The 27906-nt window shown below is 47.9% G+C and overlaps 1 protein-coding gene across 1 annotated transcript; it reads right to left on the bottom strand.

Annotated features, from left to right (window-relative positions):
- Positions 1–1239: 1239 nt before the first annotated feature.
- Positions 1240–26191, bottom strand: NUB1 (negative regulator of ubiquitin like proteins 1). The gene is made up of 14 exons (XM_060247998.1): positions 26042–26191; positions 25770–25937; positions 23707–23765; positions 20787–20857; positions 20458–20652; positions 19098–19186; positions 18880–18986; positions 17189–17375; positions 11742–11849; positions 9786–9938; positions 8580–8726; positions 5976–6068; positions 3308–3500; positions 1240–1859 (listed from the first exon to the last, which is right to left on the bottom strand). The coding sequence occupies exons 1-14, from the start codon at positions 26156–26158 to the stop codon at positions 1687–1689; spliced, it is 1860 nt and encodes a 619-aa protein (XP_060103981.1). The 5' UTR covers positions 26159–26191; the 3' UTR covers positions 1240–1686.
- Between the last annotated feature and the right edge of the window lie 1715 nt (positions 26192–27906).

The raw sequence follows: 27906 nt of genomic DNA, 5'->3' as shown, positions 1-27906 counted from the left end.
GAGCAGAGGCCCCCAACTTTGCACAGAAACAAGACCGGCGGGTGGAAGTAGGCCATGTAGGTGGCTGTCTAGGGTGCCCCATGGTTTACAGGGTTGATGATAGGCACTCCCTCCCCACATGCCAGCCGGCCCGCAGCATCTTTCCCCCACCCAAGAAAGGTGGAGGAAAGCCGCAGCTCGGCCTCGCTCCCAGGCTGCCTGAGAGTGAAGCACAGGCCCCATGCCACCTCTTTCCCTAGCCCAAGACTTTCTTATGCCGCGGGAAAATTGAGGGGGGGGGGGTTGTATGGCAGGCTCCTCAAGAGCCACAGGGAGATCAAGCGGGGGTGTGGGCATTTGCATGGCGGGCTCAAGAGCCACAGGGAGATCAAGCAGGGGTGTGGGCGTTTGCATGGTGGGCTCAAGAGCCACAGGGAGATCAAGCGGGGGTGTGGGCGTATGCATGGCAGGCTCAAGAGCCACAGGGAGATCAAGCGGGGGTGTGGGCGTTTGCATGGCGGGCTCAAGAGCCACAGGGAGATCAAGTGGGGGTGTGGGCGTTTGCATGGCGGGCTCAAGAGCCACAGGGAGATCAAGTGGGGGTGTGGGCGTTTGCATGGCGGGCTCCTCAAGAGCCACAGGGAGATCAAGCGGGGCGGGGGGCGTTTACATGGTGGGCTCCTCAAGGGCAAACGGGGCCATCAAGCCCTGCTCTGCTTCCCTGCACCATGGGAGGTCAAGTGTGTGTGTGGGGGGGGGGTTTGCACAGAGGGCTCAAGAGAAGCCCGCTGTACAAATGGGGCCATTTGGCCCTGCTTGGCTTCCCCGCGAGGGTGGTGGTTTTGCACTGGGGGCTCCTCAGAAGGAGCCCTCTGTGCAAACGGGCCCATTGTGGCGGGGGGGGGGGTGCTGGGGGCCCTCCCCCCCAGAGGGGCGGAGCCTTGCTGGGGAGGGCAAAAGCCCCAGCGTTGCCTCTGCGCAGAAACTGCAATAAAATGCAACCAATATTTTTTTGCGCTTTACTGCCCTGCGCAACCCCAAGGCTGGGAAAAGGAGGCATTTCCAAATCCACACACAAGAGATTTGCAGCTGGCTTGGCAGGATACTGGAGAGGAAGGCAAGTTTTGCAAGCCAGCAGACCCCACACGCTCGCGTCTGCAGTTCGAAGACCAGAAAATAGCAACGCTAGTCCCAGCAGAGTTCTATGCAAGAGTTTCCAAATAGACCATTAGGAGTACAAAAACAAAATGTAACCACAAGCAGATGGAAAGGGTTTTATTTGCTCTACCAATTAAATAGATTGATTTTACACCTATATATATATATATATATATATAGTGAATCTCTCTATAAAATATTTCTTCTGTAAATGTTTCTTCTTCTGTAACTGATTTTGCCCTCCAGTGCTTTCTACACGGCAATCAAATAATGACACAGGTTTATACGGATACCGGCATTGATGCAACTTATTGAGCTTAAGGCATTTGGCAAAAGCGTGGCTTAGGGGTGTGTCCACAACCCAAGGAACCAGCCCAGACAAAATTCGCTGTGCAGAAATCTCTCTGAAATGAATGAGACTTCTCACGGTGGTACAGACTGAATCGCCCCGTGGATTTCAGTGAGATTTGACTGCATCTGATTTTCTGTGGGTTGGAGCCCAAAAAACAGAGTTCGATGTAACTGCCAACTGGAGTCCAAGAGCCTTGACTACTTGGGCTCAGCTGGCAAGTGCTGTAGGTAAGAGAGGTATTCGTTAATGACAGTTTCTTCCTCCTCCAGCGTGAGATCCAAATAATCTTCCTCGTGTTCTGGAATGTCCTTTAAGACTTCATTGAGGGCATCTGCTTCCATGTCTTCATCTGCTGAAGCCCCAGAAGCCCCTACAAGAAAGAAATGCTCAGATGGAGTTAAGGACACCTCCTCCTTCCAGCCTCAAGAGTTTAAGCCCTATGCTATGCAAGCAGCTTTGTTCCAACAGGCTTTGAAGAAAACAAAGAGCAGCCATGTTGGTTCAGACCAGTGTTCCATCTAGCCCAGCATCCTGTTTCGCACGCTGGCCAACCAGTTCCTCTGGAGGGCCAACAACAGAGCACAGAGGCTGAAGCCTTTCCCTGGTAAGAACATCCGAAGAGCCCTGCTGGATTAGACCAGTGGTCCATCTGGGCCACCATCCTGTCTCACACGGTAGCCAACCAGTTCCTCTGGAGGGCCAACAACAGGGCAGAAGAGGCCAAGGCATTCCCCTGATGTTGCCTCCTGGCACTGAGATCCCCCAGATGTTGCCTCCTGGCACTGGTACGCAGAGGCTCACTGCCTCTGAATGTGGAGGCTCCATTTAGTCACCAGGGCTAGTAGCCACTGAGAGACCTGTCTTCCATGAATCTGTCTAACCCCCCTTGGAAGACAGCTATGCTTGTGGCTTTCACTACATCCTTCGGCAGCGAATGCCACATTTTAACTACGCTTTGTGTAAAGAAGTATTTCCTTTGCAGCGAGGTGCATTTGCCACGGGCCTTGCAGGGGTATCCCTCCATCACTAAGTATCATAAGCGTAGGCTACTTTCATGTAGCTTCTATAATGAGCTTCCACAATAATCTGCATGTGGATTTTCCGGTTTCAGCTAAGAAAACCCAGCTGCCTTCAAGCCGCCACAAATGTGCTCTCACGTGCACATGGGAAAGCAGACTAATTCAGAGGGAATTCAGCAGGAAGTCCAGGACAAAGGGCCCTGAAACACTACATGACTATTTTAGAAGTCTGCAGATTTATACCCCACCCTTCTCCTGAATCAGAGACTCAGAGTGGCTCACAATCTCCTATATCTTCTCCCCCCACAACAGACACCCTGTGAGGTGGGTGGGGCTGAAGAGGGCTCTCACAGCAGCTGCCCTTTCAAGGACAACCTCTGCCAGAGCTATGGCTGACCCAAGGCCATTCCAGCAGCTGTAAGTGGAGAAGTGGGGAATCAAACCCGGTTCTCCCAGATAAGAGTCCGTGGACTTAACCACTACACCAAACTGGCTCTCTTTAGAGCATTAAGCAGGCCTGTGGAGATTCACAGGAAATCCAGAGGAGTGGGCACTCAGAAGCTGGTAAAGGGCAGATGCACATGGCCACGGTGCCCCCCTGATGACTCTACAGCCAAGGGCCTGACAACAGTGAATGTTCTCTCCCAGACAGCAGTGTCAGGCCTGCCAGTTGCTCCTCCTGGAGAAGATGACTAGGCTGCTTCTGTGAACCAGCTGTGAATAATGGGATTTTCACAGGACTTCCATGTCCCATCCTCCCTGCTTCCCTCCTGCCTGTTTCCAAATGCGGCCCCTTTACCTGCAGAGCCCGTGGAAGATTCCTGGGAAGAGCTGGATTCGCCCGAAGGAGAGGTGCTCTCGGAAGAGGGCTGCAGGTCGTCAGGGAGGGAGCCTCCATAGTGCGCCAGCGTTTGGACGGCCAGCTGCACGTTGCCTTGGAACGCCCTCAAGGCCTGCTCAGCCGCCTCTGCGGTAAAGCCCATATACACCAACTATACAACAGAGAGACAAGGAAAACGACATGCGTGACTACTGCCATTTATTCTCGCCAGCTGCATTCTATTGCCCTCCGCCCTCTGAAAGACCGCAGAGTTGCTTTCCAGCCGGAGGTGCTTCTCAAACTGTGGCAGGCTATGCAGGGAGGGAGGGAGGGAGAGAGAAAGAGCCCAACAACTGACCGTCGCACTTGGCTGGCACCAAGAAAATGTGCATCATTACAAATAGGCAAAGGAATTTAAGACCCTGCTCTGATCTACAGCTTAAGAGTCCTGGCTGTGAGCCAGTTTATAAATCTTTAAATGCAACATTCCCTATGGGATACAGAGTATGTGCGTATAAGCCTCTGCCCTGGTTGCCATGAACTCTGTTCTAGAAATCGAGGGGACCCGCACGGCCTCTCTGATGGATCTGGGGACTCTGCCTGGTTTGTGAGATGAGCCTTCCCCCTCAGGGACAAGATGCTCTTTGGGTAGCGAGTGCAAAGGCTCTGGGCCACTGCTGTTTGGTACCCAGCCCGAGGAGTGCGGAGATCGCTGAAGGAGGTTTAAAATAAAACAACAAAGATTTATTGATCTGCCGGTTATGTAGTGAATTCTCTTGAAAGCTCGTCATTAGCAGGTCACCAGAGACAGGCCTTGCAACTCTGTCCCGTCCTGGGGTGGAGTTCAGCTGCCCTGCCACTACCAGGCAGAAGCAGGAGAGCCCCAGGTTCCGTGGAACCAGCCTCAAATGAGAAACCAAAGAAGTAGGAGATTCGTATTATTTTGAATCACCAAATATAGAAAACTAAGCCACATATAATAGTATCAACTAAAGCCACATATAAATATTGGAAATCAAGCCACATATAATGGCTTTTCGTAGGGCCTGTGAGACGGAGCTGTTCCGCCGGGCCTTCGGTTGAGGCAGCGACATCCTCATTTCCATCTGCTCGGCCTCCCTTGCCTGCCATGATGCTGTCTTATTTCACCTTCATTTGTTATTCCATCTCTGGGCCAGCTGCTGTCCTGAGATGCAGAATGCGCCCAGGGGAAACCACCGCCTGTGACATACGTATCATTTGTTTTATTGGATTGTATGGTTTTAGCTTGTAGTTTTTAATTGTTTTAACTCCGCCCTGAGCCTGCTTGCAGGAAAGGGCGGAATACAAATTAACAAAAAATAAAAATAAAACATAATGAAAATTAAGCCACATCTAATAATAAATCAAGCCTCATCAATAAATCAAGCCAGTTTGGTGTAGTGGTTAAGTGTGCGGACTCTTATCTGGGAGAACCGGGTTTGATTCCCCACTCCTCCACTTGCACCTGCTAGCATGGCCTTGGGTTAGCCATAGTGGTTAAGTGGGCGGACTTCATCTTCTTCATCTACTTCACAGGGTGTCTGTTGGGGGGGGGGGGGAAGGTAACGGAGATTGTGAGCTGCTCTGAGACTCTTCGGAGTGGAGGGCGGGATATAAATCCAATATCTTCATCTACCTTGCAGGGTGTCTGTTGTGGGGGGAGAAGATAAAGGAGATTGTGAGCCGCTCTGAGTCTCTGATTTAGAGAGAAGGGTGGGGTATAAATCTGCAATTCTTCTTTTTCTTCTCATATAACGACAAAAGGAGGAACTTGAAGTGGGAAGACCACCTTCAATAAAAGTCCATAAAGTCCAATGGACTTTATCTCCTACTTCTTTCGTTTCTTATTTGAGGCTGGTTCCACGGAACCTGGGCTTCTCCTTCTGCCTTTCTGTGGACTCTTTTTGGCTGCTTACACTAACAGGCAGAGCTGCACACAAAATTGCCTCCTCTCCCGCTGAGACAATTTGCCTTTCCTTTCTGTACTCTCTCTCCGGCAGCCTTCAGTTCCCCTCTGGAGGGAGGTGGGATGCTGGAGCTGCACTCCCATAGGCTACAGGGCTGAAACAGTCCATCGCAGAAGCAGGTACGTAACCCAACTGCATTGCCCAACTGAAGAAAAAAGGATTTTAAACACAAGATGTGCCAGCAAAGGGTCCATGTTCCATAATACACCTTTGTAGGTCCCATAGGACTTAGACCCCAGAGCCAGTTCCAGTCAGAGCTGTGTGCGGCTTGGAGAGAGATTCTTGCGATCATGGAAAAAAGCATCTAAAGGCATTCTATCAGAACGGGTCACCGACGAACACTTCAGTGGGTTCACATCTGGCTGCCGACAGGCTCTGCAGATGCGATGAGCAAAACGAGGTCTGAAGCAAGAATGTCCCTAAGTTGGCTCAAAATGGAGGAGAGGACAAAACTGAGGCTGGATTCCAACCTGACACAAGAAGTGCTCCCCCGCGGGACATTGCGCTGGACTCACCCAAGTTTCAACAAGATGCTGCGCAAACATGCAGCCCCCCAGGCCAGGGCTTTGGGCTCATGCTTAAACCTGGCCTCAGTCACTGCCTGTGAAATCACTAAGCCTTTTAAAAATATATATTCTCAATGCCCAGACAGCACTTACTTGGTTAATGCTTTCCTGAGAAACTTCGAAGGGGTTCCCCAGCAGTGGGCCGTTGTCCTCCGGGAGGAGCAGCTGGGGGTTATCGAGCATGACCTGGAGAAGAGAGAAACAGCTGTGGGCGTGGAGAGGGACTCGAGGCAAAATGTTTCTCCCCAGACCTCACATGTTAAAGAGGTCTATATACTAATATTTAGATTTTGCTTTCCCCCATTCTGCTCCAAGGAGCCTGTAACAACATAAAAGGCATTATTTCCCCTCCCCCCCCCAAAAAAAATTCCCCGGCAAACAATGCACCAGTACAATGCTGGGGGGAGGGGGGGAGCACAATCAGAAAAGAGGAGAAGTCCAAAACCAGGAACGTCAAACTCGCCTAGTGGGAAGAAACCTAATCAAATGCAGCACAGCAAATCTGGGCCACGCCACACCAGACGCACCTATGAGGCTGAGGCCGAATGGGTCACCGAGAGCCTGAGAGCTAGTAGTAGTCAAGGCTCCTAGGTAGAGAGGATCTTCCTTCCCCAACACCTGTCTCCTCTCACCGGAGACGGCAGGACGAAACCTGGGCATGCAAAATAGGGATCTGCCACTGAGCCAGGCCCCCATAAGAAGGACAAACAGTCCATCTAGTCCAGCAGCCCGTCTCAATCAGTGGCCAGCCAGATCCTCTGCAGGGCCAACAACTGGGCCTTCCCCTCATGTTGCCTCCTGGCTCTGGGATCCAAAGGATAAATGCCTCTGAACGTGGAGGTTCCCCTCAGTCACCATGTCTAAGAGCCATTGACAGACTTAGCTACCAAGAATCTATCTAATCCCCCTTGAACACTGCTGATTCCTACAGCTGTCGCTACATCCTCTGGCAGTACACGCCACAGTGTAATCAGTCTCTGTGAAAAGTAGTATGTCCTTTTGTCTGTCCTGAACTTCAGTTGTCAGGTCCTGTTGTACCATTCCCTTTCCATTTCGTCTGGCCCACAGGTCAAACTAAACCATCGCCGGCAGTCCCCTAACTTGGAAATGACCAGAGCCTCTCGCAGTACGGTCAGTGTCCCCACACGCTTTTTCTTTTCAAATGACTGCTAAAACAGAACCACCACAACACACGGACTTCCTCAAATTAGCAAGATGGCCAACTTTTCCATACTCTAGCTACTTGAGGCACATCCTTGGCCTTCTCTGAACGCAGCCACATCACAAATGGCTCCTGAAACTCCCATTCATTTCAAAGGCCATATGTCATATAGCTTTTAAGTGCTGGCATCTGGGCTCACTTTTTCTTAAAGTGCTGCTGGACGCGTGAACTTCAGAGGGCAGTTCTTCACAACCCGGCCTCCAGTTTCAGGAGCCAAACACGGCTACAGAACGCAAACCGTCGCACTGCACTGGCGAATGCAAGCACCCGCAAAAAAATAAGGAAGAGCAGCGCTTATTCCGAAGAAAGAGGAGGGCTCCCAATTCTTTTGCTAGTGCCAAACACCAAGCAGAAAGCGGTCAGAAATTACAGGCAAAATACTTAAAGGTTTCCAAACCTGCTGCATTTTTTAAAAATCAAAATGGCACTAAGTGCAAAAGTTTCAAAGCATTTCAAACACTGAACATCACATTGGTTAACCAACTTTTGTACTTACACCATTTTGATAAAAACACAATAGGTTTGAAAATCTTTAAGTATTTTGCCTATCATTTCTGACCACTGTCTGTTTGGTTTTTGGCACTCCCTCTAGTTGTGGTCTCCTTGTGAGGTGTTTGTTTCCTGATTCTTTTGCAGCAGCTTTGGCCTTTTAAACTATAACTACTGTTAATTTTGAGTTTATTTTCCCAAAGCTTCCCCTCTGCCAGTCTGCAACAGAGCGGTCAGAACCAGATACCCGAGCGTTGCTTGTTCAGAGTAAGCCCTACTGAAATCAACAGGCTTCATTTCCTAGTAAGTGCATTTAAGATTAAAGCCTAAGGGAATCTTTATTTGACGCATGACCATCCACCTGAATTTGAAGGTTTTTTGAGACAATAACACCTCCCAAAGTCTGAGTGGCACCAGACACCCTCACATAACGGGTACTCAAGAAAAGGCACAAAGCCACATCACGTGGTATGTTCCACAGCTCCTCACTTTTAACACTCGCTCTCAAAATCTGTGGGAAGCAGTCTCAAGTTTGCTCTTTGCTGCCAACTTCCTCAGAAGCTGAAATCCATCAGACTCCCACTTAGAGCTACAGAAAGCCTCAAGCCTGCAAATTCTAAACATTTCAGCCGATTCTGATGCAAATGCTCACGGTTCTGCCCGGCAGCAGACCTGATTCACCAGCTTCAAGTCAGCATGTTTCACGGAGGTACTAATATCAGTGCTTGTGGCGTGAAGAGGGCCTGAGAATACGTGAAGCAGAGCCCTTCCTTGACACACAGTGTCCTGCTAGAGTAACAGCACCGTAAAATGGTTTTAAAATGTTTTAATAGTGTTTATGGTTTGATTGTCTAATTGTATTTATTGTCTGAAATTCTGAACTGATTGTTAGCCGCCCTGAGTCCGCTTGCGGAGAGGGCGGGGTATAAATTAAAGGTAATAATAATAATAATAATAATAAAAAAATAAAAGAAGAGAGCATTCACCTTCACCGCTAGCTCAAGGTTCCCTTTCGCCTGGTGAAGAGCTTCTCTAGCCGCTCGCTCGGAATAGCCCATACTTTTCAAGTAGTTGATGTCCTCTAATCGCTTCCTCCGTTTTGCTCGCTCCTCTCGCCGTATTTGCTCCTTCTCCTGCAATAAATAAATGAGAGTAGCGCCGAACCCAACGAAAGACGGATCTCTTGCTTTCCCCTGGCAAAGCGGTGGGAAGCAGTTTATGGCTTTACTTCCCCCACCCCCAACCATTTCAGGGGAATACGTAACCCTTTCCCGCGGCTTTCCAAAAGAGCTCACCACAATGGCAGCCCTCATATAAGCTGCTGCTGGAGAAATCTGCTCAGCTTCCAGTGGGCAGCTCTGACCCAAGCAATAGATTTTAAGGCTGCAGCTGGAAGAGAGAGCCTGGGGCTCACGGGCAGAGCATCTGCTTGGCACGCACAAGATCCCCGGCTCATTCCCTGGCATCTCCCATTGGAAGCATCAGGTTGTGGGCAATGGGAAAGTTCTCAGCCTGAGGCCCCGGAGAGCTGCTGCCAGTCAGAGTAGACAAGGCTGACCTTGATTCAGTACCAGGCAAACTTCACGTGTGTTCAAGAGCTGAACACAGCACAAATATTCTGCTGAGAGCAGTTTCTCAACTCAAGCCCCCCCTTCCCCTCACTCCACAAATGCCTCCATGGCTATTAATCAGTCCAAAAAAGAAGAAAACTGTAGATTTATACCCCGCCCTTCTCTCTGAATCAGAGTCTCAGAGCGGCTTACAATCTCCTTTCCCTTCCTCCCCCACAACAGACACTCTGTGAGGCTGAGAGCGCTCTGACAGAAGCTGCCCTTTCAAGGACAATTCTGCCAGACTATGGCTGTCCCAAGGCCATTCCAGCAGCTGCAAGTGGAGGAGTGGGGAATCAATCCCGGTTCTTCCAGATAAGCGTCCGCACACTTAACCACTACACCAAACTGGCTCTGCCATATGAATGCAGGGAGCCAGCTGCTTACCCAATGTGAAAGGATTTCCCCCCCCTCGGTTTTAGCTTAATTATTTTTGTGGCACAGGAACATATGCTCTAGAAACTATCTCCATTAAAATGACGCTCAAGTGAGCTAGCGGCCATATGCTTTTATCCATATGTACACACGCGCATGTTGTATACTGCTGCCTCGCTATGACCCAAGAGCATCCTGGCCCCGTACCTCTCTCTGGTTGGAAATGAGACTGGCAGCGCGATCCACGTTTCCATCACAAGCGCGGAGACCCAGGCGAGCTTCCTGGGCAGAGAATCCCAGGAGAAGCAGGCTGCTGACTTTCTCGGGATCTATGCACAACTCCTGAAACAAACCATGTGCCTGAAGAAGCCAGAAAGAGAGGGGAAGCGTCAAATACGGGGAGGCAGCCTGCAATCTTGTCCTGTACAGAAATAAACTTCAACTTAAAACATTTCTAAGCCAACATTTATGAGCAGAAATAAACGTCAACTATACGCAAGACAATAAGATCTGGCAGTCACTGTATGGTTGGCTGGGTGCAGTAAAAGTTTGGAATTCGAGGCAACCAAGTGGCAACGTATTTGTATATAGGAATATAAGATAAGGAGTTAGTACTGTATAATATACTGTATAAGATGGTGCAATTATAAGAAATGTGTATTTGTAAGCCAAAGTAAGAGTTATAATGAGATAGAATGTTATAAGACAAAATGGAAGATATAAATTGTAAATGATATATAGACTGAGAATTAATTGAATTAGATGTGTTTGTAATAACAAAGAAAATGTAAGCAAGAGAGACATTTGTTCTCCCCCTCCAGCCCTGATTTCCCCATATCTCCCTGTAGATTCTTTTCTTTTCCTGTATCTGAAATTCAACAAAACTTTTAGTTTGGAAAAAAAGAACTAAACTTCCACTGTGAGAGCCCTCACAGACACCACCTCACAGGGTGTCTATTGTGGGGGGAGAAGATATAGGAGATTGTAAGCCGCTCTGAAGAGCCCCGTGGTGCAGAGTGGTAAAGCTGCAGTACTGCAGTCGGAGCCCTCTGCTCATGACCTGAGTTCGATCCCAGTGGAATCTGGTTCAGGTAGCTGGCTCGAGGTTGACTCAGCCTCAGGAGACTCAGGAGAGCCAGTTTGGTGTAGTGGTGAAGTGTGCAGACTCTTATCTGGGAGAACCAGGTTTGATTCCCCACTCCTCCACTTGCACCTGCTGGAATGGCCTTGGGTCAGCCATAGCTCTGGCAGAGGTTGTCCTTGAAAGGGCAGCTGCCGTGAGAGCCCTCTCCAGCCCCACCCACCTCACAGGGTGTCTGTTGTGGGGGAGGAAGGTAAAGGAGATTGTGAGCCGCTCTGAGACTCTTTGGAGTGGAGGGCAGGATATCTATCTTCTATCTTCTTCCATCCTTCCGAGGTCGGTAAAATGAGGACCCAGCTTGCTGGGGGGAAAGTGTAGATGACTGGGGAAGGCTATGGCAAACCACCCTGTAAAAAGTCTGTCGTGAAAACATTGTGAAAGCAATGTTACCCCAGAGTCGGAAACGACTGGTGCTTGCACAGGGGACTACCTTTACCTTTTTAAGCCACTCTGAGTCTCTGATTCAGAGAGAAGGGCGGGGTATAAATCTGCAGTCTTCTTCTTCTTAAGGCAGCGGATGGTAAATAAGTGAGTTTTATGCTGTGGGGGGACGGGAGGGGAAGATGCACAAATGTGCATCTGCCACAGAGTTTAATGAAGTTGTGAAGTCTTGTGAGCACGGACTGTGTTTTGTGAACTACTGGCATTAAAGTTATGAGCTAACTGCATAAATTAGTTTGCTCTGGGGTGAGCCAGAGGCTAAAAAATTGTGCGCTAGCTCACACTACCTAGGCTTAGAGGGAACACTGCTGTCAGGGGAGTATTCTTAGGTTCGTAACCTTGGTGTTAATTGTGTCACACAGCTGACTTATGACGACCCCAGCAGGATTTCAAGGCAAGAGACAACAGGGGTGGGGCTCGCCATTGCTTGCTCCTGCGTAGCTACTGGGACTTCTGTGGTGGTCTCCCATCCAAGCATTCACCAGGACCGACCCTGCTTAGCTTGCTTGGGCTATCAAGGGAAGGGCAGACTTGTAACGTTAGGGAGGGATTTTCTGAATACAAACCAACCAATCACTTGCCTTCTGTAGATACTCAGCAGCCTCTTTTTCTCTGCCGTTATGATAATGGCTTATTCCTTGAAGCAGGTAAAGCCTTAGAAATAAGGCCTTCTCTCTCCCAGAACTTCCCTAAAGAAAGACAGAAGGATTTAAAATGGGGCCACTCAACAGTTTGGAGCCAATGACAGATACATTTCCTTGGCCTCCTGTCTGGTTTCTGTCATCCTCTGGAGGAGGTTCAAAGAGAGGCAGAGGCCAGCCCCACAACAGAACACAAGGGGTGCTCATACAGAACACTAAAGCAGAAATGAAATGGCACCATAAAGAGTTTATTTTAGTATAAGCTTGAGCTTCTCCTCATTTCTTCTGATGGTCGGGGAATGGAAATGATGCAAAAAATTCAAAGCAAAATCACAGGAAATAAAGGGTGAGGGAAGAAGAGGGGTTGTGGAAGAGAGAGGCCTGCTGTAGATCCATCAGCTGTGAATCCCTGCGTGCAGGGACTGGAACAGATGAGGACGTCACACTGAAATAATGAAAAATGCCGGTTAAGTTTTACTGATGAACCCTTATGCTGAAATAAGCTTAGCTAGTCTTAATGGTACCATTTTATCTCAGTTTTACTTTGCTATGGACAAACTAACATGTCTTCCCTTTTGCAAATACAAACTGCTAGTTATGTTTATGTATCACCTTTCAACTAAAAGTCCCCGCGACACTTTATACGATACAATAAAAATCAATTTTAAAAAGCTAAGAAAGCACAGTCCAAATTCAGTTAAACAGTAAGCATCACTGAAATACACCAGAAGTCAATAAAAAAATTAACTTCTAATAACACCACTCCCTAGCACCCATCCTGCTGCTCTAACTCAAAGACCCTTCTGGAAAAGGAAGGACCTCAATTTTGTTTGTTTCAAAGTCAAAAAGCCACAAAGAGAAACCCTCCCCCCTTTAGCTACCACATGCTGAGTTACTGCTAGCGCTGGTCCCTGGAGAGTCAGTTTGGTGTAGTGGGTAAGTGTGCTGACTCTTATCTGGAGGAACCGGGTTTGATTCCCCACTCCTCCACTTGCAGCTGCTGGAATGCCCTTGGATCAGCCATAGCTCTGGCAGAGGTTGTCCTTGAAAGGGCAACTGCTGTGAGAGCTCTCTCAGCCCCACCTAACTGACAGGGTGTCTGTTGTGGGGGAGGAAGATAAAAGATTGTGAGCCGCTCTGATTCAGAGAGAAGGGCGGGGTATGAATCTGCAGTCTTCTTCTGAGAAGGTCCCCAAGGGCTGACCTGAAGCCTTGGGCTGATTGATATGGGCAGAGGTGGTCCTTCAGATACTCATCCAGGGGTAGGGAACGTTGGCTCTTCAGATGTTCTTTTGCCTACAACTCCCATCAGCCCCAGCCAGCATGGCCAATGGCTGGGGTTGATGGGAGTTGTAGGCAAAAAAACATCTGGAGAGCCAACGTTCCCTACCCCTGTAACCCATTTGGAGCCCTAAAACCAGAATGGAAGCAGATGGCATAACACTGGCTTAGCAGGGTCACTCTGGCGGGTGCCTGTAAGGACCCTGGCTGCAGCAATCTGACGTTTCTGGACGTCTTCAATGCTGCTCACACAGAATGTGTGAGCCAGTTTGGTGTAGTGGTTAAGTGTGTGGACTCTTATCTGGGAGAACCGGGTTTGATTCCCCACTCCTCCACTTGCACCTGCTGGAATGGCCTTGGGTCAGCCATAGCTCTGGCAGAGGTTGTCCTTGAAAGGGCAGCTGCTGTGAGAGCCCTCTCCAGCCCCACCCACCTCACAGGGTGACTGTTGTGGGGGAGGAAGGTAAAGTAGATTGTGAGCCGCTCTGAGACTCTTCGGAGTGGAGGGTGGGATATAAATCCAATATCTTCATCTACCTCACAGGGTGTCTGTTGTGGGGGAGGAAGGGAAAGGAGATTGTGAGCCGCTCTGAGACTCTTCGGAGTGGAGGGTGGGATATAAATCCAATATCTTCATCTACCTCACAGGGTGTCTGTTGTGGGGGAGGAAGGGAAAGGAGATTGTGAGCCGCTCTGAGACTCTTCGGAGTGGAGGGCGGGATATAAATCCAATATCTTCATCTACCTCACAGGGTGTCTGTTGTGGGGGAGGAAGGGAAAGGAGATTGTGAACTGCTCTGAGACTCTTCGGAGTGGAGGGTGGGATATAAATCCAATATCTTCATCTACCTCACAGGGTGTCTGTTGTGGGGGAGGAAGGGAAAGGAGATTGTGAGCCGCTCTGAGACTCTTCGGAGTGGAGGGCGGGATATAAATCCAATATCTTCATCTACCTCACAGGGTGTCTGTTGTGGGGGAGGAAGGGAAAGGAGATTGTGAGCCGCTCTGAGACTCTTCGGAGTGGAGGGTGGGATATAAATCCAATATCTTCATCTACCTCACAGGGTGTCTGTTGTGGGGGAGGAAGGGAAAGGAGATTGTGAGCCGCTCTGAGACTCTTCGGAGTGGAGGGTGGGATATAAATCCAATATCTTCATCTACCTCACAGGGTGTCTGTTGTGGGGGAGGAAGGGAAAGGAGATTGTGAGCCGCTCTGAGACTCTTCGGAGTGGAGGGCGGGATATAAATCCAATATCTTCATCTACCTCACAGGGTGTCTGTTGTGGGGGAGGAAGGGAAAGGAGATTGTGAACTGCTCTGAGACTCTTCGGAGTGGAGGGTGGGATATAAATCCAATATCTTCATCTACCTCACAGGGTGTCTGTTGTGGGGGAGGAAGGGAAAGGAGATTGTGAGCCGCTCTGAGACTCTTCGGAGTGGAGGGCGGGATATAAATCCAATATCTTCATCTACCTCACAGGGTGTCTGTTGTGGGGGAGGAAGGGAAAGGAGATTGTGAGCCGCTCTGAGACTCTTCGGAGTGGAGGGCGGGATATAAATCCAATATCTTCTTCTTCAAAAAAAATGTACCACAGCAGCCAAGTACAGCTATTACTGAGGCATGTGTGACTTTGACCATGTTGGCTTCTCCAGGAAAGGTAGCAGTTGCTGAATCAGTCACAGATGCTAAAAGGTGCCTTGGGCAACATCTGTTACTTGTCCACTTAAAGTCCTCACTGAGGCTACAAATACTCCCAAGCCTGCACACATAATCCTTCAGGGAAAAGTAAGACCACCCAACACAGAGAGAACTGCTGTTCCCAGATGAAGCTTACTCCTCACATACAGCATTTCTGTCTTATCTAGATTAAGGTGTGATATGTAGAGGGGTAGAAGGCATGAATGATTATTTGTTGGAGATGCTAGTCTAGGCTGATCCTGCAAGGAGCAGAGGATTGGACTAGATCAGGGGTGGCCAAACTTGCTTAATGCAAGAGCCACATAGAATAAACATCAGATGTTTGAGAGCCGCAAGACAAGAATGTCAGATGTTTGAGAGCAGAAAGGCAAATAGATGGAGGGAGGGAGTAAGAGGTGGAAAGAAAGCAGGTGGCTTGGCTCGGAGAGGTGATTTAAAGAGAGAAACGTCTTCTCCAAGTTGGCAGATGGGATGGTAGGGGCTTCAAGAGCCACACAATATGTGTGGAAGAGCCACATGTGGCTCCTGAGCCACAGTTTGGCCACCCCTGGACTAGATGGTCTGTATGGCCCCTTCCAACTCTGATTCTATAAGCTTAAATTTTTCAGCGTTCATCCAGTCCTTCGCTGTTCCCCAGCAAAGTGCTCTGCATACAGAGGGCAAAGTGCTCTGAATCTGGATGATATGCAGCAGCCCCCCGTAGATGTCTGAAAAGCATCAAGAGAGAAGACTGAACCGGGCTATGCAGAGATCCCCAAGCATCCCTTTCGGCTACCTGCCTAGGAAAGAAATCCATATGTACTAAGCATCCCAGGCTCAGATGAGCTAAGCAGACCAGAGGGATGCCACGGCTGATGATATCAAATGCCGTTGAGAAATCCAGGAGAACCAACAAGGCCATACTTGCCCTTGGTTGACCGACCATGTAACAAGAAGGGGCGGGGGGTACTTTTCGTATTTTGTGTGTGCGTGCGTGTGCATGCCTGGATGTCATGGAGACTTCTGGCGACCCCTGCTGGGGCATGGAGGACATTCAGAGAAATGGCTTGATACAGCCTACCTCTGCTTCCTGCTCCTGGTATTCCATTCAAGTACTTGCCGGAGTCAGCCCTGCTTAGCTTCTGAGATATACCAAGACTGGGCTTGGCTGGGCTAATCCAGGTCAGGGCAATTTTAATTTATTAGACTTATATCAGGGGTGTCAAACTCATTTGTTATGAGGGCCGGATCCGACACAAATGAGACCTTGCTGGGCCGGGCTGCGTGTGTCATAAAATGCAATGCCAGGAAGCAGAGATACAAAGCTTATAAAAGACACAAACGCAAGGGTTTTTTTTTTAAAACCCTTAAAATAAAACATGCTGAAAACATTAGCACGTGTTGGTCTTAAAAGGTGCTTTCTTTCTATTTCTCCAGTACAATTCAGGGTCTCTCGGTCACACAGCAGAGCTACTGAGCCGAGCCTCTCTTCCTTCTATTGGCTGAGGCTCCTCCTCCTCCTGGTCTTCTGGGGAAGGAAGGAAAGAGCCAGAGTTTCCTTTGAAGTAAGCTCTCCCTCCCCACCTTCCTCCCCAAGGGAGGAGCCTCAGCCAATGAAGAAAATAAGAGGCTTTGCTCTATGTAGCTCTTATGTGACTGAACAAGCCCGGCAAAGCAAGCTGTGATGCAGAAGGAAGCAAGACATAGGGAGGAGCAAGCAGATGACAGCCAATTGCTTGAGGGCCTGATTCGGCCCCTGGGTTGCATGCTTGACACCCCTGATTTATATCCTTCTGCATAAGGTTCATTGTTAAAACAGATTAAAACAGTTAAAATTCTGACCTTCTCCCAATAATCAGAAATATTGCAAAGAGAAAACATCTGGCAGACTAATAGCCACTGAAAATAAAAGGATTAGCCAAAGGCCTGCTAGAACAATTTTGTCTTGCATGCTCTGTGGAACCCTGACAGTTCCTGCAGGGCATGTGTCTCCTCTGATACGGCACTCCACCAAGATGGAGACAATAGCAGGCATGATTAGATTAGGTGTGACATACAGTGGGATAGAAGGTGTGGAAAAAACAGCATTGGAAATGACAGGAAACCTAGATCTTGATTCAGTCCAGGAGGATGCAGTCTTGAGCTTCATTCAGTTGCAATCCACTACTGTCATTTGCCTGCTAGTCATTCGACATCTGAAATCACTCCACTTCCCAATATATAGGACAGATGGACTAGCAGCATCTGAAGCAGTGAGCAGCGACTCACAAAGGCACCTACACTGCCATAACTTTTATAAGCCTCTATGGTGCTTCTGGACTCTTGCTCTTTTTCTGCTGCTACAGACAGACTAACACGGCTACCCATCTTCATCTAAACAAGCAGAAGATTATTCTAACACGATGCACACGTGCTTTTCTTTCCTTACTTTTATAGTGACCAGCCTTTCGTGGTTCTCCCCGTAACACGCCCGGAAGCAATCGTGGGCAGCCAGGAGCTTTTTCTCAGCATCGTCGAGGCAATCCAGCTGTCCCAGGTGGAAGTAGCACCAAACAACGTCCAGCTGCAGCACTGCGTAATTATCGACGGTGGTCAAGAGGTCAGAACCACATTCGCTGGAAAGCAACAAGGAAGTGTTTTGCGTACTGTGTTGCTTAGCTGGGTTACTCAGCTGTTGGCAGAGCTGAGCTGTTTTATCATCAATGCAAGATGGGCCAGCATAGCAAAAAAGCACCATTCCCCCTTAAAGAAATAATCAGCTTGTATATGAGCCTCAGAGAGCACTTTGATCAAGTACACAAAATCTCCTTATGATCCCCGGGCCAAAAGAAGCACGGCTGGCCACTACCAAAGTAAGAGCTTTTTCAGTGGCAGCCCCTGCTGTGTGGAACGCCCTCCCTGAAAACATCAGGGCCCTGTGGGACTTGCCACAATTCTGGAGGGCCTGTAAGACAGAATTGTTTAAACTGGCATTCAACAAGTAATGGGGAGGTGACCACTATTCCACCATCCCACAGCACTGACACCTGAACCATCCCAGTACAAATCCAGAGTGCCATAAGAACATAAGAGAAGCCATGTTGGATCAGGCCAATGGCCCATCCAGTCCAACACTGTGTCACATAAGAACATAAGAGAAGCCCTGTTGGATCAGGCCAATGGCCCATCCAGTCCAACACTCTGTGTCACATAAGAGAAGCCCTGTTGGATCAGGCCAATGGCCCATCCAGTCCAACACACTGTGTCACATAAGAACATAAGAGAAGCCCTGTTGGATCAGGCCAATGGCCCATCCAGTCCAACACACTGTGTCACATAAGAACATAAGAGAAGCCCTGTTGGATCAGGCCAATGGCCCATCCAGTCAAACACTCTGTGTCGCACAGTGGCAAAAAAACAAAACACCAAGTGCCATCAAGAGGTCCACCAATGGGGCTAGAAGCCCTCCCACTGTGCCCCCCCCCCAAAAGCACAAGAATACAGAGCATCACTGCCCAAGACAGAGAGTTCCAACAATAAGCTGTGGCTAATAGCCACTGATGGACCTCTGCTCCATATGCTTATCCATTCCCCTCTTGAAGCTGTCTGTGCCAAATAAACATCTTATAATATCATTATGTGCGGCACTCAATAAGAATTAAAACCCACCATCTGGATCCTGGCGAGTGAACCTGGAACTGTACTACATATTTTAAATCGTATGAACTGTTGAAATGTTTTAATGATTTTATTATACTTTAATTTAACCACTGTTATTTTTAACTGTCGTTAGCTGCCCTGAGCCCGTTAGGGGAGGGTGGGATATAAACACACACAAAAAAAATAAAATAAAAATAACATAAATATTGGCTGACAAATGAGCCGCCACAGAACCAAGCCATTCCGGGCTCAGATCGCTGTGATGATAAAACTCGCTAGCTGGCCTTAAACTAGCTTCCCGCCCCTCCCCAATCAGCTCCTGTTGCATTGTGGGTATAATAACACCGGCTTACCTTCAAGCCTTGTCGCAAGGATCAATTAAGATAACCTTACACAAAATGCTTTGCATCTTCTACACCACTATGTAAAAACTTAAACGCCTCTTCAGAAATCAAGAACGAGAGGTGAAGAGATTCTTACCAGAAGTGTTTGTCTGCATCCAACAGAAACGGCAGTGCCACGGCGTATTCTTTCATCTTCAACAAAGCCCTGCCTTTTTCGTGGTACCCCATAGCTAACAAGAGAGCCTGCAGCGGAGGTGGGGAGGGGGAGCAGGTTACTGAGGTCAAAACCCTTCAATGCACAGAAACAAAGCCCATTCGTCCTTCAGAGAAAGACAACAGCAGACGCATGCTCACTTTTTTGGCTTGTCGTGGAATACTGATTTTTCTGCCAGTTTGGTTTGCTATATCTAGGTAAGGCATCGTATCTGGATCCAAAGAGTCCTCTGCAGAAAGCCATAAAAATTGGAAGGAAAACAATTATTGATATCTTTGACTACAGAAAATTGGCACTTGCAAGCATTTGGCCTGGCTCCTTGCAATTCAAACAAGGGGCATGCATTTCATTACAGCGAGAAGTGCAACTAACTATATGCTCCTCAGAATCTAGACTACTCAAATCTCCTGTGTTTCTCAAAAGCTTATTATGGGACTCAGGAAAAGGGAAAAGAGGCCTACTGAGTTCCGTTTTATGGAACCACAATAACTGTCCTTTTCACTGCAAAATGATAACTGGTTCTCTCAGTGCAAGCAATTTCTTCTACAACAACTGCGGCAAGTCTTTTGTGAACAGAAAAGAAACAGCTCAGCAAAACAGGCTGCTGCACTTGGTTCAAACCTGACAAATGGCGTGCTGAGATGAACAAGCTGACCCAAGGAACGCAGCTGAACTCGGGCCTCTAATTCAGACCAGTGAATCCAACTTCTCCTTATGTAGGCTGTAAGTATCCCATGCCATCTTCTGTTTAATGCTTGCATTTGATCTCAGCCACCAACGTGTACAAGACCTTTAAGAGGTTCAAAGAAAGGTGCTGACAGCCATTGCTTTTTGTCCCACCCATCCTCCAGATGTTTGCAGTGGCATATGGAGGCCTCTCCCCCTTTTATCCTCACAACAAGTCTTAAAGTTAGGTTTGGCTAGATTTGAGGTTGCTCAGCAAGCTACAGACCTGAGGAGGGATTTGAACCCTTGTCTCCCCAGGCGCAGCATGACACTCAAACCACCGTGGGGCTCTCCTCAAAGTATGTGGCTTGAGGAAGGGAGAAAAGACAGTTTTAGAAAAAGGTATTCTGGGCCCCTGGAAGAGCTTCACATAATGCAAGAGGCTCAAAGGTGTAGAAAAAGAAGAAGAGTTGAATCTATACCCCGCCCTTCACTTGGAGTCTCAGAGTGGCTCACAATCTCCCTCCCTTCCTCTCGCTACTGCAGACACCCTGTGAAGTAGACGGGGCTGAGAGAGGTCTTTCAAGGACTGCTCTTGAGAGAACAGCTCTTCCAAGAACTGTGACTGAACCAAGGTCACTCAGTTGGCTGCATCACTCAATCTGCTGAACCAACAAGACTGTTAGCTCAGCCTAATATCTGCACCAGACACAACAGGAGATCCACAAACTATTTTTGTTATATACTGCAGCTACGCAAGGCTCTCAAATTCATATCAGTGAAATATTTTACCGGCACTTCCATCCATTCTGTTAATAATCATAACTAACTAACCTCTTTTTGCCAGTATTTCTAGGCCCTTCTTGGTTCTTTGCATCTTCTTGTGCATTTCTTTTTTCTTCACCGTCTCTTCCTCATGCTGCATTTCCTCCTCTCGGACTTTTCTTCTGGTCTCCTCCTCGCTCAGTTTCAGCTCCAGCACCATGACTTTGACGTTGTGTGTTACTCCTTGCTCTTCCAATGTCTTCCCTGAAAACGGGTTAGATAACACACCCGACAAAGTGAGGGATACGGCAATAAAAAGTTTAGGATGGATTTCTAAGAAGAGAGACGCCATCTTAACTACAGCTGCACCACCAAATAGCTACTGTACAGATCCTTACCTAGCTCAAGTTGCTTCTTATTTATAATTATTTTGATGCAGTTTTCTTCCAAGCCATATGCCTGTGCTATTCTGTGAAGCAAAACAACAGATATAATTAAAAGCTGTTTAATTTCAGATGATATTGCTGAAATTCTGAAGTCTTTCCCTCCCCCTTCGGACTGGTTCCTGGAATGGGTCAAAGGGACTGTGCCGCTTCAGGCTTGCAATCTGTTTCAGAGCCCAATTCAAGATGCTGGTCTTGACCTTCGGAGCCCTAAATGGTTTGCGACCAACATACCTGAAGCACAGCCTAATCCCTTATGAATCCACCTGGCTATTACATCTTCAGTCTCCTGCTTCGGGTGCCCACTTTCTGGGATTAGGTGGGTGGCAACCTGGGAAAGGGCCCTCTTGGTCATATCCAGGGGTGGAATTCTAGCAGGAGCTCCTCTGCATACTAGGCCACACCCCTCTGATGTAGCCAATCCTCCAAGAGCTTACATGTTGGTTCTTTGCAGCTTCCTGTGCCTTGGAAGCTCTTGGAGGATCGGCTACATCAGGGGTGTGTGGCCTAAAATGCAAAGGAGCTCCTGATAGAATTCCACCCCTGGTCATAGCACCAAAGTTCCAGAACTCTCTTTCCAAGGATATCCACTTTTCCCCTCCCGTTGCTGTCTTCTGCCAGTGGGTGAAGACTTTTTTTTGTTTCATTGGGTATCCCCCTCAATGAACCCTCCTTTCTAACCAATGCACAGCAGCCAAGAAGGTCTGAGCGCCTGCTCTGGCTGAAACACCACTGAGGATGTTCTCCGCAGCTGAGAACGAAACGTCTGGAAGGAAAACTTTCTCCAGTAGAACACGGCACTTGATCCCGAAAGATTCTACAAACCCTAATATCTTTATGTTTTGTTCTGTTTTGTATGTATTTAAACTGTTCTATATAAATTTTACTCTTGTTTTTAAGCTACTTTTAAAATCCATTGCTTGTAGCAAGTCAAAAAATCTACTGCTTGTAGCAGATCAAATCATCACAATTTCCCTGACTTTAGACCAATTTTCCCGACTTTCCCTGACCAATTTCCATTTCCCTGACTTTCCAGAAAATGGCAACCCTGTAATTGAATAATAATAATACATTTTATTTGTATCCCGTCCTTCCCGCCAAAGCAGGCTCAGGGCGGCTCACAACATGTAAATCAATATACAACAAAACATTCATATAATTCAATAAATAATATACATTAATAAAACCATCATTTAAAACCAAAATTCCTATTAAAAATTAAGATTTATGGTGCTACATCTCAAACCTTCAGTAAATTTAGTGGCGGAAACGTCAACAGCGGATCAACTTAACTCCATATTTAGGCGAAGGCCATCTTAAAAAGAGTGGTCTTGCAGGCCCTGCGGAATTGATCGAGACTCCGCAGGACCCGCACTTCATCCGGAAGTTGATTCCACCAGTGTGGAGCTACCAATGAAAAGACCCATTCTCGTGTGGTCTTCAATTTGGCCTCCTTCAGCCCAGGGATTGTCAACCAGTTTTTTCCCGCTGACCTCAGTACTCTCTGGGGCTCATATGGGGAGAGACGGTCCCTAAGGTAGACAGGCCCTCGACCATATAGGGCTTTAAAGGTAATAACCAGCACTTCGTAACGAACCCGATATACAACTGGCAGCCAGTGCAGCTCATGCAGCCCCGGCCGTATGTGCTCCCACATCGGGAGCCCTAATAACAGCCTAGCCGCTGCGTTCTGTACCAGTTGCAGCTTCTGGGTTCGGCACAAAGGCAGCCCCATGTAGAGGGCATTACAGTAATCCAGTCTCGATGGGACCGTTGCATGGATCTCTGTTGCTAAGTCATGACGCTCCAGGAAGGGGGGCAACTGCCTCGCCCGTCTCAGATGAAAAAACGCGGATTTGGCAGTGGCCGCTATCTGGGCCTCCGTTAACAATGAAGGCTCCAGTAGAACCCCCAAGCTCTTGACTCTGTGTGCCGCTTTCAGTGACACACCGTCAAAAACTGGGAGGGGGATTTCTCTCCCTGGAGTGCCACGACCCAAGCAAAGGACCTCCGTCTTCGTTGGATTCAGCTTCAACCTACTCAGCCTGAGCCAACCTGCCACGGCTTGCAAAGCTAGGTCCAGATTTTGTGGGATGCAGTGAGGCTGACCATCCATTAGTAGATAGAGCTGAGTGTCATCTGCATACTGATGACACCCAAGCCCATACCTCCGGGCAATCTGGGCAAGGGGGAGCATGTAGATGTTAAATAACACTGGAGAGAGGACTGCCCCTTGCGGCACCCCATAATCTAGTGAGTGCCTCTGGGACAGCTCTCCCCCGATTGCCACCCTTTATCCCCGCCCATCAAGGGAGGAGGAAAGCCACTGCAAGGCCAACCCCCTAATCCCTGCGTCGGCAAGCCGGCAGGTCAGTAACTGATGGTCGACCGTGTCGAACGCAGCCGACAGATCTAATTGAGAGGTCTTGATTAATGCCTTGAAGTCTGACCAAAGGAAGATGCTTGTCCGAGGTGGCCTTTGTTCCCAATGAATGTTATTAAATTATGTGGAAATATGCCTGATCCTTCCCCTTAGCTTTTGGGACGCAGAAGGCCCCAAACTTGCTTCCAGGGTTTCACGTGCCTGGCAGAGAAGGGAAGGTCTCAGTTGCCAAGACTGGAGGTAAAGCCCAATGATCACAGAAAACCAGTTCTGAATAGCTAAAATGGGATCCTGCTGTACTGTCTTATCTGAGTATGTGCAGTATCTATATCGAGGATGCAATTTCCCTGGCAAGTCAATGGGACGCTTCTGAACAGGACTGCAGATTACCCATTCTTTATCAGAAGTGACCAGATTTTTAAAAAGTACTACATAACTACATCTCAAACAACCCTGCTCCGCCCCCGCAAAGGGCAAGCAGTAGTTACTTACTGAGATCGGAGCTCCTTGCCTGTGATGATCAGTTTTGTCTCCAGCACACCTTTTCTTGCCTGCAAATTATAAACACAAATACTGTGTTCTAGCAAACTGGCTTACTCCATGGTGCTTTCAAAATACTTCCAAATTCGCCTCCAGATTTTCACAGTACTGCATCACACCACCCCCATTCCATATCTGCCGTTCTTGTGCTTTGACTTCTGCCCCTCACAGAGACCACTGCACACATCTGTTCTCCCATATGTTCTTGCTCCTTTGTTGAGATCATTCACTGGAAGCCCTTCTGCACTTCTCTCTCATTCTTAAGGTGTAGTGGGCTGTGACTAGGGGCAGGGACTTCTCAGTTAAGGCAGTCCGGCTCTGGAATCCCTTCCCCACCAGCAGTTTTCCTGGCACCAAACTCATTGGGATTTTGGCCCCAGATGTAAACTTATTTATTTCCTCAGTCTTGTGATTCAGGTGCACCAATTACTGTTACTGTTTTGCTACTGCAGTCCTCTCTAATTTATATTCCTGGTATTTTGGGTAAACAGCTGCTGGCTGGTAATGTTTTTAAGCTGCTTTAATTGACATCCTCTAACACTTTGTTTTGTGAAATGACTGACTGCTGGCTTTCTAATATTTTGTAGCAGGAGGCCTCCTGGCAGCCTGTGCCTCAGGAACTGGAGGGAGGAATTGGGGGCAGGAAAAGATCTGATGTGCCAGAGCCACATCAGTGCACCTATATCACTTTGGGTTTAGAGCAAAAGTGACACGGGATGCACTAGCATTCTACAAAAACTCTATGGTTTAACCCCAAAGGACCCACCACCTAATTGCTCCCAGGAGTTGCAGGCCTCAAGAGCACCTCTTTCCTCATGCACAGGCCTCAGGCCTCGCTTTAAATTTGCCAGACTCCCTTCAGGGCCAGGACTGGGCATGGTGGGCTTGGTGAGAAAAGATAGGCCAATCTCTGTGGAGGAGAAAGATCCCCGAGAAAGCACATAACGCCCCATGTGGGAAGGAATGGGGGATGACATTCACGGCCTGACGCAGGAGGAATGAACATTACGGTATTAATTTACTGGTACTTAACTGTTACAATAGTTGGTTAATTATTTTGTGATTTTTTGGTTTACTCTGCTGGAGTCCTTCACACTTTGTCTTCCGCCCTGCAGCAGGGCACACCTCAGCTGAAGAGAGAGCTGGGGGAGGGGGAGGGGAGGATGGGGCAGGGAAGCTCTTGAGCCAGAGTGGGGGCGGCCAAGGAAGCTCTAGGGCTGAAGGGGCTGTAAGGAGCAGGAGCAGCAGGGCACACCTCAGCTGAAGAGAGAGCTGGGGGAGGGGGAGGGGAGGATGGGGCAGGGAAGCTCTTGAGCCAGAGTGGGGGCGGCCAAGGAAGCTCTAGGGCTGAAGGGGCTGTAAGGAGCAGGAGGGCTCCTTGGAAAAGAATCCCCATCACCCAGAAAACCCAGCACAGCAACACAGGGCAGTGGAGGTTACCCTCTAATGAAAAATTAGAGACTGAAACACTGAATGTCCAAGAGATTGCAGTCGAAGTGTATTTAGCTTTGAAAAAGCTTGCAACTAAATGTTGGCTGCTTTCTGCCGTTATGAAGGCATTATGCATTCCCTTGTTTAAAAATTCATTCTTCCCAGAGGATCTAATGAAAAGTCTGCATTTAAAGTCTGAGTTTAAATAAAAGTCAAAGGTCTTTGCAAATCCATATAATGAAACTGCTCTCAATTAAAAAAAAAAGAAAGAAATTCAGATCGAAGTCACAATAAAAACAACACAGATTTGACAATCAATGTAACTGGGGCCTATAATTACCAGATAAGTGAAGTGTCTTTGACAAACACAGAACTGAACAGTGTTTCATTTTAATTCCGATTTGCCTCAGAGGAAGGTAAAGCAACAAAGGTAACCCCCACTGCTTGCAATGGATCCTCGTCCCACCTGCATGCACTGAAGAGCCTCTTCAGCCAGTTCAATAAACACGACAGGTGATCATTCATTACATAACTGCAGCAATCACTCCACATCTTGCAGGCGCTTCTTTCGGTAACATGCTTACTTTACCCATCCTGGGAGGTAGGGCCACTTCAAGCGTTGCAACACCTGTTGCCTTATAAGCTTCATTTCCGGTTCCCCGCTCGATCGTTTTGCAGCGTATTTCCTCCAGAAGGGCCTCTATTTCATTGGCGTTATACTTCAGCCTCGCTGAATACTGCCGTGCCAGATCCTAAGGCAATAATATGAACTTGTTAAGAAAGGGAGAACAAAAAACATACGTGAAATAATTTCTTAAAAAAAAAACTTGCAACACGGCAGCCGCACGGGACTTACCTTCAGCTCCTCACCAGCCTCTTTATTGCTGTCTGTATAGGGAGGTTTCCAGAGCTGAATCTTGTCTTCCCTTAAGTAGTTTTTCAGCTTTGCAGCAAGATACTTCTTCTGTGCCATCCTTGCATAGGAAACAATTAAAACGTTTACTCTCACATACCCTCTTTGCCCAGGTGGGCACTGAAAATCTTGCTCGTAACTCAAACGGAAGCCACGCTCAGTTTTTTTCCAGATTCCCTACAAGAGAGCACTCAAAATGCTACTAATTCCATTTCAGAATGACCTTGAAACCAATGTAACTGAGGCTACGGTAGCCTGCTTAGGAGTGCAGGGAGAAGCATTTATAAAAGAAGTGAAACTGAAGCGGTTAATCTAGCGGTGACACTGCTTGAACTGTGATGGCCACGCACAGTACTTTCTTAATGGCTTAGAAGCAAGAGCACACAACCACAACCCTTTGCAGAGGATACTTGGGTAAGGAGACCTGGACAGTTCTAAAAGCTGAGAGACAGAATCCCGAATTTCTGGAGCCGACTAGAAAGATGCTATTGCAAGCGAATGTCAAGACAAGCGCTGTCTGTCTTGCATGCTCCTACCTGGAAATTAGGACTTTGTTCAAGCACTGTTTGGCTTGCTCTTACCGCAATATTAAATTATGAAGCATGCATTTTATCAGCACAGTGTCAGTTCCAACTTGCCGGCAATGTAAATTCTAAAACAAAAATTAAACGACAAAAAGTCATAAAGGATATGACACCAGCGAGCGACAAACAAAACCGTTCAACAGACGCTCGGTAACAAGCAGCTGATACATTTGGAACAGATGCTTGCTGATAATTTATCATGATGTTTTTATTTGCTCGTAGAGCTCTTCCCTTTCTTGTAAACAGGGTTTTATAAGGAGCTATTGACAAGTTAAAATCATACACTGGAAACAATTGAGGGGGAAAAAATCTAGTGTCTGGGCTTGTAAATGGATTCATAGAGATGGATGCTCAACTGACAAAGGTAGCATCAAACACTATATGTTATAGTGGTGTCGAACTCATATGTTACAAGGGCCAGATCTGAGATCTTGTCAAGCCAGGTCATGTTGGGCCGGACCATGTGTGTACCTATTTAAGATTAGATAGCAGAGATATAAACTTTATAAAGGACACATACAAACACAACGGTTTTTTTAAAAAAACTTTAACTTTAACTTAAAACATTAGCATCATTGGTCTTAAAGGTGCTCTCTTTGTATTTCTTCCATGGGATCCAGGGAATTGGGCAAAGGAAGCTCTGGCTCTTTCCTTCCTTCCCCAGAGGGCCAGGAGTGGGTGAAGCCTCAGCCAATAGAAGGAAGAGAGGCTTGGCTCGGTAGCTCTGCTATGCGATTGAGAGAGCCTGGCAAAGTAAGGTATCCTTTCCCTCCTTCCTCGCCAAGGGAGGAGCCTCAGCCAATGGAGAAAATACAGGTTTTGCTCCTGAGCAAGCCTGGCAAAGCAAGCTGTGATGCAGATGATAGCCAGTTGCTCAGGGGCCTGATAGGAGCCCTCTGGGGGCCTGATTTGGCCCCTGGGTCAGATGTTTGATACCCCTTCTAGGATACCGGCTTCACTGGGATAACACTGAATGCTAGAAAAATCACACTACAAAAATCTAGGCAAGTTAAAATCCTTGCTGAATATTACATGGCTGGACCAGAGTTACCAAATGACAAGTGGACTAGGGTTACCAAATAACAAGGGGAAAGGCCTGTGCCTCCAGCAGCAGCTTTCTTTCCAGAAGCTAGCAGAGAACACTTTTCTCAGCATAGAGAAAGAGATAATGCCTGCAGATTGTCACTGCTAGCAATTCAGGTAACACGTGTCAATTGAGAAACT

This window comes from Heteronotia binoei, chromosome 10, assembly GCF_032191835.1.
Source record: "Heteronotia binoei isolate CCM8104 ecotype False Entrance Well chromosome 10, APGP_CSIRO_Hbin_v1, whole genome shotgun sequence".
In the NCBI taxonomy this organism is placed as follows: Eukaryota; Metazoa; Chordata; class Lepidosauria; order Squamata; family Gekkonidae; genus Heteronotia; species Heteronotia binoei.
This window is presented reverse-complemented; position numbering and strand designations above follow the sequence as displayed.

What these genes read in the sequence shown, in the direction of transcription:
- NUB1 (XM_060247998.1), bottom strand. Translation starts at nt 26,158, where the DNA reads ATGGCACAGAAGAAGTATCTTGCTGCAAAGCTGAAAAACTACTTAAGG. An exon ending in CTCAGGAAAGCATTAACCAA is followed by an intron (nt 3,501 to 5,975) that starts GTAAGTGCTGTC and finishes TCTGTTGTATAG; the next exon opens with TTGGTGTATATGGGCTTTAC. An exon ending in ATCTTCCACGGGCTCTGCAG is followed by an intron (nt 1,860 to 3,307) that starts GTAAAGGGGCCG and finishes TCTTTCTTGTAG; the next exon opens with GGGCTTCTGGGGCTTCAGCA.